Source organism: Schistocerca americana, chromosome 8 (assembly GCF_021461395.2).
Source record: "Schistocerca americana isolate TAMUIC-IGC-003095 chromosome 8, iqSchAmer2.1, whole genome shotgun sequence".
NCBI lineage: Eukaryota > Metazoa > Arthropoda > Insecta > Orthoptera > Acrididae > Schistocerca > Schistocerca americana.
In genome coordinates, this window is record NC_060126.1 from 104,268,870 (window position 1) to 104,283,927 (window position 15,058).

Here is a 15,058-nt window from a genome sequence, read left to right on the forward strand (position 1 = left end):
CAACTGGTTAGTTGATTTTTTAAAACCATTCTTGTTGGGAGAGTTGAGGTTGAATGAAACAGAAGATATCATGGCTTTTTACGAGTTGATGGTCCAACGTTTGATGCAGTACTGGAAAAGGGTTGTCCCAATGGAAAAAAAAAACGCACACATCAGTGAGAGATTCAACTCCACCAATTCAGCATTTATCTGCTACGTTACCATACATGGAGATACAGCAGACGGGGGATGACGCTACGTAGTTAACACTGTACACTGCTTTGAAGCTGGCCGGCCGGAGTGGCCGAGCGGTTCTAGGCGCTACAGTCTGGGACCGCGCGACCGCTACGGTCGCAGGGTCGAATCCTGCCTCGGGCATGGATGTGTGTGATGTCCTTAGGTTAGTTAGGTTTAAGTTGTTCTAAGTTCTAGGGGACTGATGACCACAGCTGTTAAGTCCCATAGTGCTCAGAGCCATTTGAACCATTTTTTGCTTTGAAGCTGGCGCTGCCATAACAGCAGCTCTTAAATATTAGCAGAGTACAGTCTGCTATTGCTTCTTATCCTTAATTTCTGCCGCGTCCACGCAACAGCTGTTACAAATAATAAATATTACAACGTTAGAAAGGGTTCTTCAGATGTTTTCTGGTCTCAAAACCATATTTGATCCAGTAATACGACCCACTGGCCTCGCTAATGAAACTTTCTTTTTGTTACACGTTTCTGACAAACAGGAAGCGAAGTATGTGATGTGAAAAAGTTACTTTCGCAACCCATCATCTTCCTGAATACAGAATGATGAAACTAATGTTCCGTCTATGTCCTCTTCCCGAAAATGTTGAGAAGGTATTTTGCTACGTCTGGGTGGTTTGCAATATTTCCTTGTCACAGCGTTCAACTAGAGCGCTCTTCGATTCGTCTTGATAGATCATCTAAAGTCAAATTGCAGAAATAAAACCATTACTGTAAAAGTAACCGGCGCAACTAAAATCATATATATATAAATGAAATATCGCTTGGACTGATCCACTTACGAGTGAAATGTGATTCCTTTACACTTTAGACTACAATCAGAACGACTAGTATCCATGTAAACAACACAAGTTGTCTTTTTTTTATCAAAACACTTTCACCAGAAGCTAATGTTTGGGGCTACTAACATGGGGGACGTCGACATCAGATTTGCGACGTCATGACAAGTTTTATCATACCTCCATTCTACAATACCTTGCTAATGGCAATTATTTCGAAGACTTCGCTAGCGCAGCTTCAATCAAAGTATAAGTATTTGAGACACAGCTATGGAAATGTGTCACGCAATAATATGTGCACTAAGGGATTATATTCAGGTAAGTAATGTATACTCATACATAAATATCTGTATATACTTTTAGTGAAAACTTTTCATTAATTAGCTTTTAAAACTTCTTCCTTCGTGGCTGTAGGGTGCCGTTCTACGTATGTTGTGAACAACAACTTGTACGATTCTTTCTTAATATTTCTGTTTTTGTGCTCACCTGCCTTATCATCCCACAATGCTGGCAATGATTTGTACATTTTGATGCAGTCTGTTTTCGAAACAGCAGAAGCAACAAAGAACTGTTGGACACAAAGATGTCCAGAACCTGTAGCGCACGAGAGATTGGGAAGAACGTTGTCAATACTGCTACAGGCGGTAAGATATATCCGACGAGTGCTGTATATTTAAAAAGTTTTTGATGTACTCCCTGTCACTGCGCAGCCTTTTAATTAACCCCCACACGTTCGATATTACTGGACATCTGGAAATATTGTGCAATGCTATTCACGGTCCAGTGGCCTTTAGAAAGCAGAGAGAGAAGGTAACAACAGGCAGTCTGGTATCCTTAGTTTGCGAGCCATTCTCTTTAAAAGTTTTTGCCGCGAAATAAAGGAAATGAGTAAAAAGCAAGTCTTTTGTGCTCTGCCGACTTTCCTTATTGCCTCCTACGACATTTTCTTGTTAAGTTGACTGCCTAGCTTATCCCCGTTGCCGGATTAATCACGTTCCCCGTGGCGCTCTTTGTAGATTTATTGAGCAAGAACAGCGTTACTGTAAAAATGTTTTTTTTTTTTTTTTTCACTGTGTAAATCTGTGGCGTAGGCTGACAGACCATTCAGCACACTGAAACGAAAAAAGATTCTTCTACGATCGACAGTGAGTTACATGGATTATCAGATTTAGGAGTGCTTCCTCTGGAATCTGTCTCAACCTTGTACCTCTGCTCACCGCACTTCATGTAATATTGGCATCACACGGTGGAACTCCGCCAATGGACGCTCAGAACATCGACAAGGTCAATTTGGCTGATGGTTGGCGGTTCGCGGTCGTACATACCTAGGCCACAAGGCGTGAGCAAGTCAAAAATCGCATTAGGTGATGCATCCCGGATGCTAATAGGTTGCGAGGAGAGTAACGGTACCTTGGTGAATTTAGCATCGTAATTTATCACAAGTGCGACAATTAGTACGTCCTCACTTAATCTCGTATCCAATTTTTACATCTGCATATATATTTTGTTTTATCGCTATATCATTACTACATTCTAATTAGAAGAAATTAAGCCTGACAATAATGGGCCCTTAATTATCATGACTATGTCTATTCCACAGTGTTTTGGGAAATCTTCCGAACACTTACGCCTTCACAAAGGCCCTCGCAGAAGGTCTTTGCGTCGAAGCGATGGAGAAAGGCTTACCAGTGTTGATACTCCGGCCTTCTGTAGGTGAGTTCAAAACAAGTAATAAATATTTCGCTTAAGCTTGAACCTCTCCACAAGTGCTTCTAAACTGATTACTTTAAAAAAAATTATGAGATGTAAAATACGCTTCACATTGTGTGTTTAAATTTAGACCTTGACCCAGTATTATTTTTTCCAGTGATTCCGATATGGAAGGAACCTCTACCGGGATGGACAGACAATATAAACGGACCAACGGGTCTGCTGATCGGAGCAGGCAAGGGTGTGATCCGTACGATGTACTGCGACCAGAACGGCTATGCTGACTACCTGCCTGTCGATATCGCAGTGAACGGAATAATGATTGCTACGTGGAATTATGTTGCTAATGGGTAAGTGGAGATGCGTTACGATTTTGCAACATGTTCGTGCCTAACGACTGGCAACGTGAATGATCATAACCGCTTGCACTAGTAATTTTAGTACGTGTTTCACTCAATATTTCCAAGTGTCAGAATACTATAGGCCGATTGAAGAAAAACATACGTTTCATTCATGAAAAACGCGACAGTAGTGATTAAAAAGGACGTCCATTTTTTCAGCAACAGAAGCAGAAATACGTCATATATTTTCTATAACACCGACTCACATTATTGATGGCCGGCTGAAGCGACCCCTAGGTGTGCGTAGACTATCAGTAATACTGGATAATAATATTCAGCGTAATGACCCATTCGCTCCAGAGCGAATCGATATTGAGCAGTATTAGTGTCAGATACGGACACGGGCTGTTATTTGGCTCTTGGACTGGCTTTTCAGTCTCATAAGGGAAACAGGAAGCGTAGACTGATGACTAAGTGGTACAAGAAGAGAGGAAGATTGACGCTATGAAATTTTCTGAGTGACTTGGGTATAAGCGAGCCAAATGATTATTGGAACTTTCTGAGCGTGGATGTATTTTGCAAATGGTTACACCGGCAACTGCAATTGAATCTGCATAATATTTATTCGTTTAAATCCAATTTTAAAAACAAGTACACTTATTTGTATCTGAACTGCGCTAAAAATTCCCTGCCCTTGCAAAACGTTCCTGCTATCAAAATGCCGATGCGCTGCCTCTAGTAGCTCGTCAGGACCAGCTCTGATTTTCGAAGCACTCGTAATTCTTTCCAGATCTGTGCTATAATTTGCCCGCAATAAGTTTAATTTCTGTACTAATTGAGGCTCAAATCCTTCCAGATACATTTCCCTGTATTTCCACAACAACTAACCGTATTTTACCGTTTTCTTTTAGCGATTACTATACTCGTTTAACACACCATAAGGTTAGCAACCGCTGTATACTTCCAGTAATTCCCAGACGGACGTGCGTTCCGCTGATTTCAAAGCCATTTCCACTTCACAAGACAACAAATCATGCAAAATAAATAACAAATACCGCAAAATAAATAGTGCGGTGTACGAGACTGAGTGCCAAAAATGTACAATATTAGCCAGAGACTATGCGGGTGGTTTAAAAATAAGAAACGGATTTCACTTGTTTGTTACCAACCATAAAATATAGAAACACTTTGCGCATGTCACTGGACAGAGTTTTGACACAGCTCCGCTGTTGTTTGTTTGTAACAATATGGCGACTATATTTGTGCGAAGTCAATGCACTCTTCAAGTGGAACGTGCATTCCGCAGTCGACTGAGCAAGAAGCCGCTTATGCACAAGTAGATTTATGAGTGGCATAGAAAATTCTTGGAAGTTGACGTCACGAGGCTGAGTGCATCCCGTTCCATTCCTCCCACCAAAGAAAAATTCTTGGCAGTACCGGGAAAGGAACCCGGGTCCTCCACATAGCCGCGCCGACGACTCACTGCAGGGGCCAAACTTAATGGTAGATTCAATCAAAAAGAGCGGCCAAATATTTGTGTTGTGCATTAAGCCACACCACACGTGAAGTTTCCGGCTGTCCCTTATGAGCTGTACCACGATATGCGGGTTCTCCGACCTCCAGATCCGAACATTCTGCCCGTTTACTATCCCAGAGTTGTGAAAAGTGGCTCCATCGGAAAAACGTACTTTATTGGGTAACTGTTGTTTGCATCGATTCATTCCAGCATGTTACTAGCAAATTCAGCACCTCGGAGCCTATCGTCCGGCTTCACAGATTGTAGGAATTGCACTTTGTATGCATGGAAATGCGGCAATTTATGTAAAATCTTGACCATAACGTTCTGAGGTATGCCCATGTCGCTCGAAACACGACGCGTCGATTTCCGCGAATTGAGTTGAAATTCCATGTACACACAGTATCAACGGGGACGTCACTCACTCCAGCTCTAGCGCTTCTTGCCTTGTCAGCAACGCTGCCAGTCTCCCTAAACTTATCAGACCATCCACTGATGCTATTCACATCTGGAGGACGGGTTCCTTACACCAAAACAATAAAAAAATTTCCAGTAAACATGGGCTCTGAAGTGCATATCTAAAGAATGATTGTGATTTGTGCCTCATTTAGTAATCATAAGTTTCCTCAGTCATCATTTTGGAGAGTACGCTAATATTTTTGCGGTCCTTGCCAAGCTTGCGGATCATTTAAATCCGGATCATCTTGCATGGATTGCAGCTGACAATCACGTCAGTTAAATATCTAGGCGTACAGTAGCAATGCGGCGTGAAATGGTGTGCGACCCATTGTTAAGTACTGCTCGAGTGTTTGGTATCCCCATCAGATCGGATTATAGGAAGTCATCAAAGCAATTAGAGGCGTGTTGCTAGATTTCTTACCGGTAATTTCGATCAACAAGCAAGTATTGTGGAAACGCTCCATGAACTCAAACGGGAATCTTTGGACGGGAGGAGACATTCTTTTTGTGAAACCCTATTGAGAAAGTTTATATACGGTCATTGGCGATAGAGTGCAGAACGATTCTACTGCTAGGAGTATACATATCGTGGAAGGACCGTGAAGACTAGGTAAGAGAAATCAGGACTCGTGTGGAAGCACGTATAGCATGTATAGAGTCGTTTTTTCCCTGCTCCATTTGCGAGTGCAACAGAAAAATGGAATGACTAGCAGTGGTACAACGTACCCCCCCACTATCCACCGTACACGGTACCTTCCAGAGTATGTATATAGATGTAGGTATAACTAATAAGCCGCTCCAGCTTTGCACTAATTACTACCCAACCATGATATTTTTGGACTTTGTCTCGTGTGGCAGTCATCTGACCCACGGGGTGACATCACAGTAAACAAAAACCATATCAGTTTTTTCGACATACTACGTGGAAAGTCCGAAAAGCTTCATGAACAAGCAGAGGACGTTTTGATGGGCTTCAGTAACCGACCGAAGTGCTCTCACTCTCAGGTGCAATAATACGGTGGTCGTCTAGTAGCAGGCCGGAGTGGCCGTGCGGTTCTAGGTGCTACAGTCTGGAACCGCGCGCCCGCTACGGTCGCAGGTTTGAATCCTGCCTCGGCCTGGATGTGTGTGAAGTCCTTAGGTTACTTAGGTTTAACTAGTTCTAAGTTTAGGTGACTGATGACCTCAGAAGCTAAGTCGCATAGTTCTCAGAGCCATTTGAACCATTTTGGTCGTCTAGTATCTAGGGTCGGACATACACACACAGACTGACGTAATGGAAATAAATTACATACACAAACAATGCTCGTGAATCTGTCTACCTATCTACATCTACATAGATACTCCCCAAGCCGCCGAACGGCGCGTGGCTTAGGGAACGCTGTACCAATACTAGCCATTTTCTTTTCTGTTCCCCTCGCATGGAGCGAGAGAAAAACGACTTTCTATATGCCACCCTATGGGCCCCAATTTCTCACATCTTGTGGTCCTTACGAGCAATATATGTTGGTGGAAATAGAATCGTTTGGCAGTCAGTTTCAAATGCCGGTTCTCAAAATTTTCTCAATAGCGTTTCTCGATAGGAACGTCGCCTTCCCTCCAGGAATTCTCATTTGAGTTACCGAAGCATTTCCATAACACTTACGTGTTGTTCGAAACTACCAGCAAAAGATCTAGCAGCCCGCCTCTGATTTACTTCGACGTTTTCCTTCAATCTAATCTGGTACAGATCCCAAATACTCGAGCAGTACTCAAGAATAAGTTACACCCGCATCCTGTACAGGTGAACCAATCTTTCCTAAAACTCCCCCAATAAACCGAAGTCGGCCATTCTCCTTCCCTACCACAGTTTTCACAGGGTTACCTTAATTTAGAAATATGTATGGCTATACATTAGATATGTTTCCTTCAGAGACATGCTATAGGCTTGTATACTGTGGTGTTGCTTCTGTACATTTAAAACTGCCTTTTGAGGTAATGGCCAAATGGAAAACTCTAACCACAGAACTATGCTTCCAGGGATAAAGAGAAGAGCATTGTGAACATGACTTCCAGCTCCGAGTTCCAAATTTCATGGGCAGAGATCATTGAGCGGGGCAGGAAGATTACAGAACGCGTGCCGCTCAATGGCGTGGTGTGGTACCCGGGTGGCAGCATGAAGAGGAGCCGCCTGCTGCACAACATCTGTCTGCTATTCTTCCACTTCATCCCAGCCATCCTCATCGACACACTCATCTTTCTGGCTGGGCACAAACCGATGTGAGTATTAACCCGGCGACACTCGTCACTTTCCATTTCGCCTGACCTACTTGTTTCGGTCCAATAACTCTTTCATCCACAACACTGCATTTCTGAAAATATTATGAAAAGGATTGGGTTTCTACTCATGATAAAGATGACACATTGAGTTGCAGACAAGCATGACATGGGCAGTAAAGCCTTGATTATATGGATGCAGTATAGACACATTTTTAAACCAACTTTTGCAATCTCCTGATTGCTTTAAGTAGCCATCAACATTATGTAGATGGCTACTTAAAAAAAAGTGATTACCAGTAGGGGCAGGTGGGTCCTCAAGAATACTCATACAGCTTTCACCACTGCATCAGCATGCTTTAGACCTCTTCTAGGAAAATTACTGACTGATCCAGTTCCAAATCATGCTATCACTATGAGACAGTCTGATACTAAAATGTTACCAGTATCTGCTTTGAGTTTCAGTAATTAACCTTTTCCTAGAACATAACAACTTGACAAGTTTTGCTCATTGTTACCAAGGGAATGCTCCATAACCTGTAAAACAGAAAGGAAAATAGATCAAAGATGTACAAGTTATGGTTCTTTTTCAGACCTTTGAGTCTTTCAGTGATGAATGACACAACACACTTGAAATAAAATTTATTTGACACCTGTAAAGTCCAGCTCTTTGGGACAATAGTTCTGAAGTTCCCACAGAGTTCTTACTTCCTTCTGCTGTCAACTGCATTGGAGAAACAGCTGGCTCACACCATTTTTACACAAATCACCAACAAAATACTGTAACATATTTCTTCCTTGATTTTGGAGTGGATGCTTGACTTTTCACACCATCATGTGACACACCATCAACCGCACTTTACATATGACATTCTTGTCAAACTCTCTGTGAACTTGGGAAACCAGAACATGCTCTTTCTTGGGATTAATTGTGGCTATACTTTGGCATGCAAAATTATGGGCTTGTTTGTCATTCATCTCTTATACAGGTAATGAAAACCCTCTCTTCAATGCAACTGCCACGAAGAACCCCTCGTAACCTAATTTGAAAACTAACTGGTGGGAATGTTCATGTGAGGTGACAGGAAATCTTCTGCATGCTGGCCAGTCCAGGTGATGGTCCCAGAGTTTCTGAAAGGTGTGAATGGCACAAATTGCTTGGATTTGGGAAAACCCACTCCATCCTATAAAGCTGCAAATAAAAAGTATATCTCCTCCTGCATTGTTCAGGTAGCTGATAATTCCACTGGTGCTCACTCTCATTTCGATTTCTATGGAAGTCTCTCTTACCCCATCCAATACACATAAAATAAGTCTCCACGGTGAATAATTATTCCTTCTTACAGGCTTAAAATAGGTACACTACAATCTGATAAATTGGAATATTTCACTTGTGATTTACATTCATTTCCCATCAAATTAAATCTTTCTCCTCAAAAATGTGAAAGATCATTAATTCACCAACATACCACATTTATTGGTCTGTTATTCATACAAACCTGAAAAAAATTATTTTCCAGGTAGATACAAATTCTGCTTCAAAAATCAGAAATGCCCAGAATTTTTAATTAATAAATGCAAATTTACTTAAAAATTCTATTTCATAGTGAACTGCAACCACGTGACTTATTTTATCAGAGATGATTTGAAAGATCTTTATTTTCTTCATATAAGTATCAGAAATAGTACAACACATGCTGAAGCCCAGTTTGGAAAAAGAATGTGTGCAAGAACAAGAGTGCAAAGAAAGACTGCAACTATGCATGAACATAAGAATGTACCAGTTAACTTCTGCTGTGATGTCGCATCAAAAAGTAGGTGTTTAAATCAGAGAAGTGCTCTGTTCACTGACAAAAAAATACTGCTGCTTCGCAGAAGAAACAATAATTTTCTGAAAGCTGATACAGAGCAAAAAGAAGAAAATAAATGCTATATCTTTGAGTAGCTAAATACCAGCACACATGTCAGAACCCAGGAGAGAAACACCTGAAGCCACAATGCAGAAGGGCCTCCTGGAGAAGACAACACAACACCAAGCAGTAGCTGGGCTAAACACAGCTAACTGACAGTGGCTAGAACACAGACAAGGACATGATGAAAGCAACTAATGTAAAAAAATGAAGTGCAAAGTTGAAATTTTGGTGTGAACAGGCCAAGAGCAAAGAGAGACACAATCCAAATTGTAACTAGAGACAAAGATCAAGGGCCAAGCAAGATTGTTATTGAGTGGTCCATAGTACAGTGATGACAGTAATTGACAATATCAGACACGAGTACTCGTACAGTACTGACTAGCTGACTGATCGTTTGCTGGGCAGCCGTACTTATATTAAACATAAGGAACACTATTGACTGGTGTATTCATGTGTACACTCACATTGTGGAGCGATGTTCTGCAGCAAGATTCTACCTTCCAACGCCCAACTAGGTCCATCTCCTCCTGTCAGCTTCTGAGGAGCTGGATGTCAGATCCCTCCTCTCTGAAACAGGCACATTTGGGCAGAAATGCCCCAGATAGTGTGTGTGGCTGAAATGTAGGTACAGATGAAGACTTGGTCCCTTCAACGTTCAGTTTTGCATAGAGGGTGTTGCGGCCTCCATTGGGATAACATTGGCAATGGGCGTGCCAGAGAGCTCCACTTCTGTGAATGCAGAAGAGTTCACTGGTACAACAATGCAGAGTCATAGAGTGCCACCAGGGGTGCTGGCCGTGGTGCTATATTGTCACCAGAAGGCAGTGAAGGAGGTGGCAGCAGATGCAGTGCATGTACTTGAAGCCAAAGCTGGTTGTGGTGATGATGCTCAAGCCTCACCTGTGTTTGGATTGACATAACCAACCGCCTGTGGGTCCCCACACTGTCACTGGTGTTCAAGCCTCAGTACTCCCATAAGAATGTGCCCACGTAACTGCTCCAGTTGAGTAACAGTGGGAGGGATGGGACTGCGGTTCTAAAGGAGGCCATATCAGAAGATGAAGCAGGATCACAGTTGCCACCTGTGGAGAAACTCAAGGGGCTATGACTGTTAATTAGCATAGGCTGATAAGTGCTCTAAAACAGGATGATGGCTAACATTCTGGCAGAGGAATCAACTGCATTTTTCATTTGGGATGAGGCATTCTGCTTCACTATTTGAGGAATCATGGAACAGATGGCTGCAGGTTTGTTTTATGCCATAGGCCTCATAGAAAGTTTTAAAAGCAAATTCCATGAATTGCATCAAATTAGTACAGACCAGTGTGTGATGCCACCCTTTGATGGCCAAAACCTGAGCCATGGCACTGAAGGTGGCACTGATCATTCTGGGTGCCATGCATACAACATGTGACTATTTTAAGTAAGTATCCACAATGAGCAATCACATTGATCCCAAAAACAGGCCTGGAAGATCAAGATGAATGTGGCCCCAGGGCAGGCAGAGGGTGAAAGACTGTGGGTAAAAGACTGTGAGGGCACTGACTAGTGGCAAGCACACTTCGTGCAGCCGTGGACCATTCCTTCAATGTCATCATTGACCCCCGGCTAGTACATATGTCAACAAGCTAGTGCCTTCATGCAGGACATCCCACAATGTCCACAATGCAACAGACTCAACACCTGTTGGTGCAAGTCAGCCAGGATGGCCACTCAATACATGTTCATCTCAGATTGCAAAAGGATAATTTCATCAATAACTGTGAGAAATACGTTTCCAACTGAATTCATTTCCAAGCTGGTGGGTGAGGTAAGTTTGCCAGCCAGTGGTCATATAGTAGGTATCTAGCTGCAGGGTGGAGTCCTGGCAGAGGGTGACAGTGGCACAAGCAGCTGTAATGGGAAACTGTCCAAAATGTGTTGCCACTCAGTATTGATATGGAAGCAGAAGACCTCCTTTGGGCCAGCAGGTAGATGTGACAATGCATCAGCACTGGAATGCTGTGCCACAAGCTTGATGGAGGCATTGGTCTATTCACTCCGGGAGGCTGGAGCATGGCCCAGATAATGTCATCAATGGCTTTTGATCAGTAATTAGGGGAAACTGTATCCCAAAAAGGTAAAAATAAAGTTTTTTAAATGGTAAACACTATCCCCAGTGCCTCCTTTTCAGTCTGTGAATAGTTGCACTGTGCAGGTTTCATGTCTTTGACTGGTAAGCTATAGACTAGTTGGAGTCATCCCCATTCCTTTGCACCAAGTCCACCACGATGCCATATGCAGATGCATCAACTGCCACAATCAACGGGTGACCATGAGAGAATAATGTGAGCGGATTTCAGCATGGTTTTCAATTGGGTAGAATTCCATTCTCAGGCAAGGATCCAGCTGTAGAACAAAACCCTTGTACATAGCCGAATTAGTGGTTGTGCAATGCGGGCCACGTGAGTAAGAACTTGGAATAATAGTCGATTTTGCCCAAAAACATCTGCAATTTAGGAAAGTTTGTTGGGCAAGGAAAGGAGTCTATCACGGTGACTTTCCGATCAGTTGGCCTGTTCCCTCTTTGGTGAACCAGTGCCCCAAATACTCCACTTCTGGCTGAAAAAACCCGCACTTCTCTAAATGGCAGTGCAAGTCTCCATCCCCCAAGGTTATAAAAAGGATATGGAGATTTTGCAAATGCTCCTTGTAGCAGGGCTCTACCAGAATGAAATCATCCAAGTAAATCATGCTGTGTCAGCTGTTTCAGAAACTTTTGAAAAATTGTGCTGGCTGAGGCAATGCCAAATGGGAGCCTCTCATACTTGTACAAACCAAAAGTAGTACTAATGACAATGATGTTCTATGATTCCTCATCTAAGGGTAACTGGAGGTAAGGATCAGTGAGGTCGATCTTGGATTTGTGTTCCCCTCCAGCATATTTGGTGAGAAGATATTCCAGCCAGGGGTAGGATAAGTTTCCACCTGTGATTGAATGTTGATTGTAGCCTAGAAATCTCTACAGAATCTGAGAGAGCCAGTGGGTGTTGTGATGATAAGTAGGGGAGTGATCCATGTGGCTTGATGATTTAGCTCCTGCTTCATGGCAGAATGTAAGGTAACCAGGACTGGTCTGTAATGGGAAAAACAAGGTGTACCATCTGGCCTTAGGATGATGTGTGCCTGAAAGCCAGAGGCACATCCCAAATCTGACTGAAAAAGAGATGCAAACACAGTGCAGGTATTGTCCAGTTCCTGGAAATAAACTGCAGTTGATTTGATCTTGAATTCATTGCAAATAGAAAATCCAGATGATGTAAAGGCATTGAGGCTGAAAATGTTGATAGCAGATCTGTGTTCCATGACAAAGAACATGATGAGCTCCATGATGCTTTTGTAGGTCACAGTGATTGAGAACTGCCCACACAGAGAAATAGAACCATCTTCATAGACCACCAAATGCCATGAGGATGGGAACAACTCAGATGTGCCCTCTTCAGCTAAGAAATGGTAACTCTACTGTCCACCTGGAAACTGAAGTGCCAGTGAAAAACGTGAAGTATGAGAAACAATTTATGCATCAAAGATTCGTCTGGGGAGACCACGAGCCAACTAAAGTACATATACATTGTCCTTGTGTACTTGCAGGGCAGGATGGGAGTGGGTTCCACAACTTTGACAAACTGGGCACAGACATTCCTATTTGCCACAGCATCTGCAGGATCCCCAACAATCTGGACAGTCTGCTCAGGAGTGAGAGGAAAAATGCTGTGGGCATGAAGGGAATGATCACCATGACCATCAACGAGGGGAACTGGAGGCTCAGACACCATAGAGACTTCGGACAATAATGAATCACAATGTTGCTCCAGCCTGCAATGCTGGGCTGGAATGTAAGGTGGTACACTAACTACCACAGGTTGGGTGTCACCATGAGTCATTTGCTAGCCACCTGCACAATCTTGAATGAATGTATGATACCTAAGACGTTCTCCAACAATGGGCTGTCCAGTTTCAGCACCACTGTGTAGATCTCAGGATTGGGTGCCAGCTACACCACATCATGAATCAAAGAGTCCATGTATGAAGCCTTGCAGCCTTGATTGGCACAAGTGACATTGCACTTGTAGATGACAGGTTGCAAGTCAGTAACTCACGAGCAACATGATTGTCCAGGTATTTATGTTATTGATGAAACTCAAGCCTGTAAGTAACCACCTGATTTCTTTGGGAATAATAATTAGTCAACAGAGCACATATCTCCTGAATGGAGAGTGCAATATGGTAAGAGAGATATGTCAATTTGTGGAGCAGGAAGAATATTTGTGATGACACCCAAGACAAAAACACTAGTGACTTGAATGGATCAATGAATCTCCAGTGACTTGAAATGCAATTAAATATTTCTTCAGTCAATGCAAATATGTGTTCCAGTCCTACATAGTGTCACTGAAATGTGGAAATGACAGAGGAAAAATGGGGGCATTGACTGCAGACGTTGCTGAAGCTTAGAGAAAGTGGCCTCATACACTCAAAATTTGTCCACCTGAAGCTCAAGTGACTTTTGTAACAATTCTATATGAAGCTGCTACCATTGCATTAGATGCTGCTGTTGCTCCAACAGGCAAACCAATTTAGCATCCATGATACTCAACAACTTCTCTTTTCCTCATTACCAATGCTATATCCATGAGTAGTTATATATCAGCACACACATCAGAACCCAGGAGAGAAACATCTGAAGTTGCACACTGGTATGGCCACCTGTGGAAGAAAACATGACACCAAGTGGTAGCCCAGCTAAACACAGCTGACTAACACTGGGCACGACATGGACAAGAACAGGGTCAAAGCACCCTATGTAAGCAATGAAATCCAAATCAGAGACCTTCACCACAATGGTGTCAACATGCCAAGAGCAAAAAGAGAATCTGAATTGAGACCAAAGAGAAAAACCAAGTACCAAGCAAGATTGTTATTGAATAGTCTGTAGTACAGTGATGGTAGTAATCAACAATATCAGATGCAAGTACAGAACCAACCGGCTGTTCATTGAGCGGCCACATTTGTATTGGCCATGAGGAACATTATTGACCAGTGTATTCTCATGGCGGAATGAGTAGTATGCTCATGCTGCAAGCGCAGAGCTGCAGCAAGACTATGCCCTAGGCCCATTTCCTCTAGACAGCATTCAGTTTCCCTGGAGCTGGGTACCAGAACAAGCAAAGACTATTTCAGAAAAAAACTGTTGAAGATTTTACAAAAGGAAATATTCCACACAAAAAGCTCTTATCATAGAGAATAAAAGTTATTTATTCCATGTTATTATTTTATTCCCAATCATCTCTTTTGCAATTAATTTTTCCTATAGACATGCAGCATTGAAAAAATTTAAATTTGTGTGTACAACCATGTACAAAAAGGATATTAATTTTGCCAAGAAAGATCTAATTTTGCCAAAAAAAGATGCTACATTTTCAGGTCCCTAAAACCTATCAAAGATGTGTTTTTGGTAATGTAGTCAGATCAGTGATACAATTTGTGCAGTATTTGTCTGACTGATTTAGTTGTTTTCATCTGGACTGTGACATTTCAACAAGTGACATGTCTGTCATCTTCTGGAAAAGTGCTGAAACACTGTATGGGCTGGTGGTGTAGGCATTCTTGACCCACAAAGTGAGCTGAACTCTGCTGGTTGAACTATTGACATACAGCTTCTCACATGTGTTGCCTCACCAATAGCTCTCCCTCCTGTTTAGGAGATGGTTGTAAATTCTTTTTTTATCAAGTTTCATATCAACACATTGCCAGAAGGTGATAGTGATGAGTATGACAGTCCTCGTAAGTCATGGTTTTTCAGCACTGCTGCCT

The 15,058-nt window shown here is 42.4% G+C and overlaps 1 protein-coding gene across 1 annotated transcript in view; it reads left to right on the top strand.

Annotated features, from left to right (window-relative positions):
* The window catches only part of LOC124544668 (putative fatty acyl-CoA reductase CG5065), a 241,998-nt gene that overhangs the window by 204,133 nt on the left and 22,807 nt on the right, over positions 1–15,058 (top strand). The window contains exons 5-7 of the mRNA XM_047123286.1: positions 2,611–2,723; positions 2,878–3,070; positions 7,056–7,295. Of these exons, the coding sequence (XP_046979242.1) occupies positions 2,611–2,723; positions 2,878–3,070; positions 7,056–7,295 (546 nt within the window). The remainder of the gene's footprint in view (positions 1–2,610; positions 2,724–2,877; positions 3,071–7,055; positions 7,296–15,058) is intronic.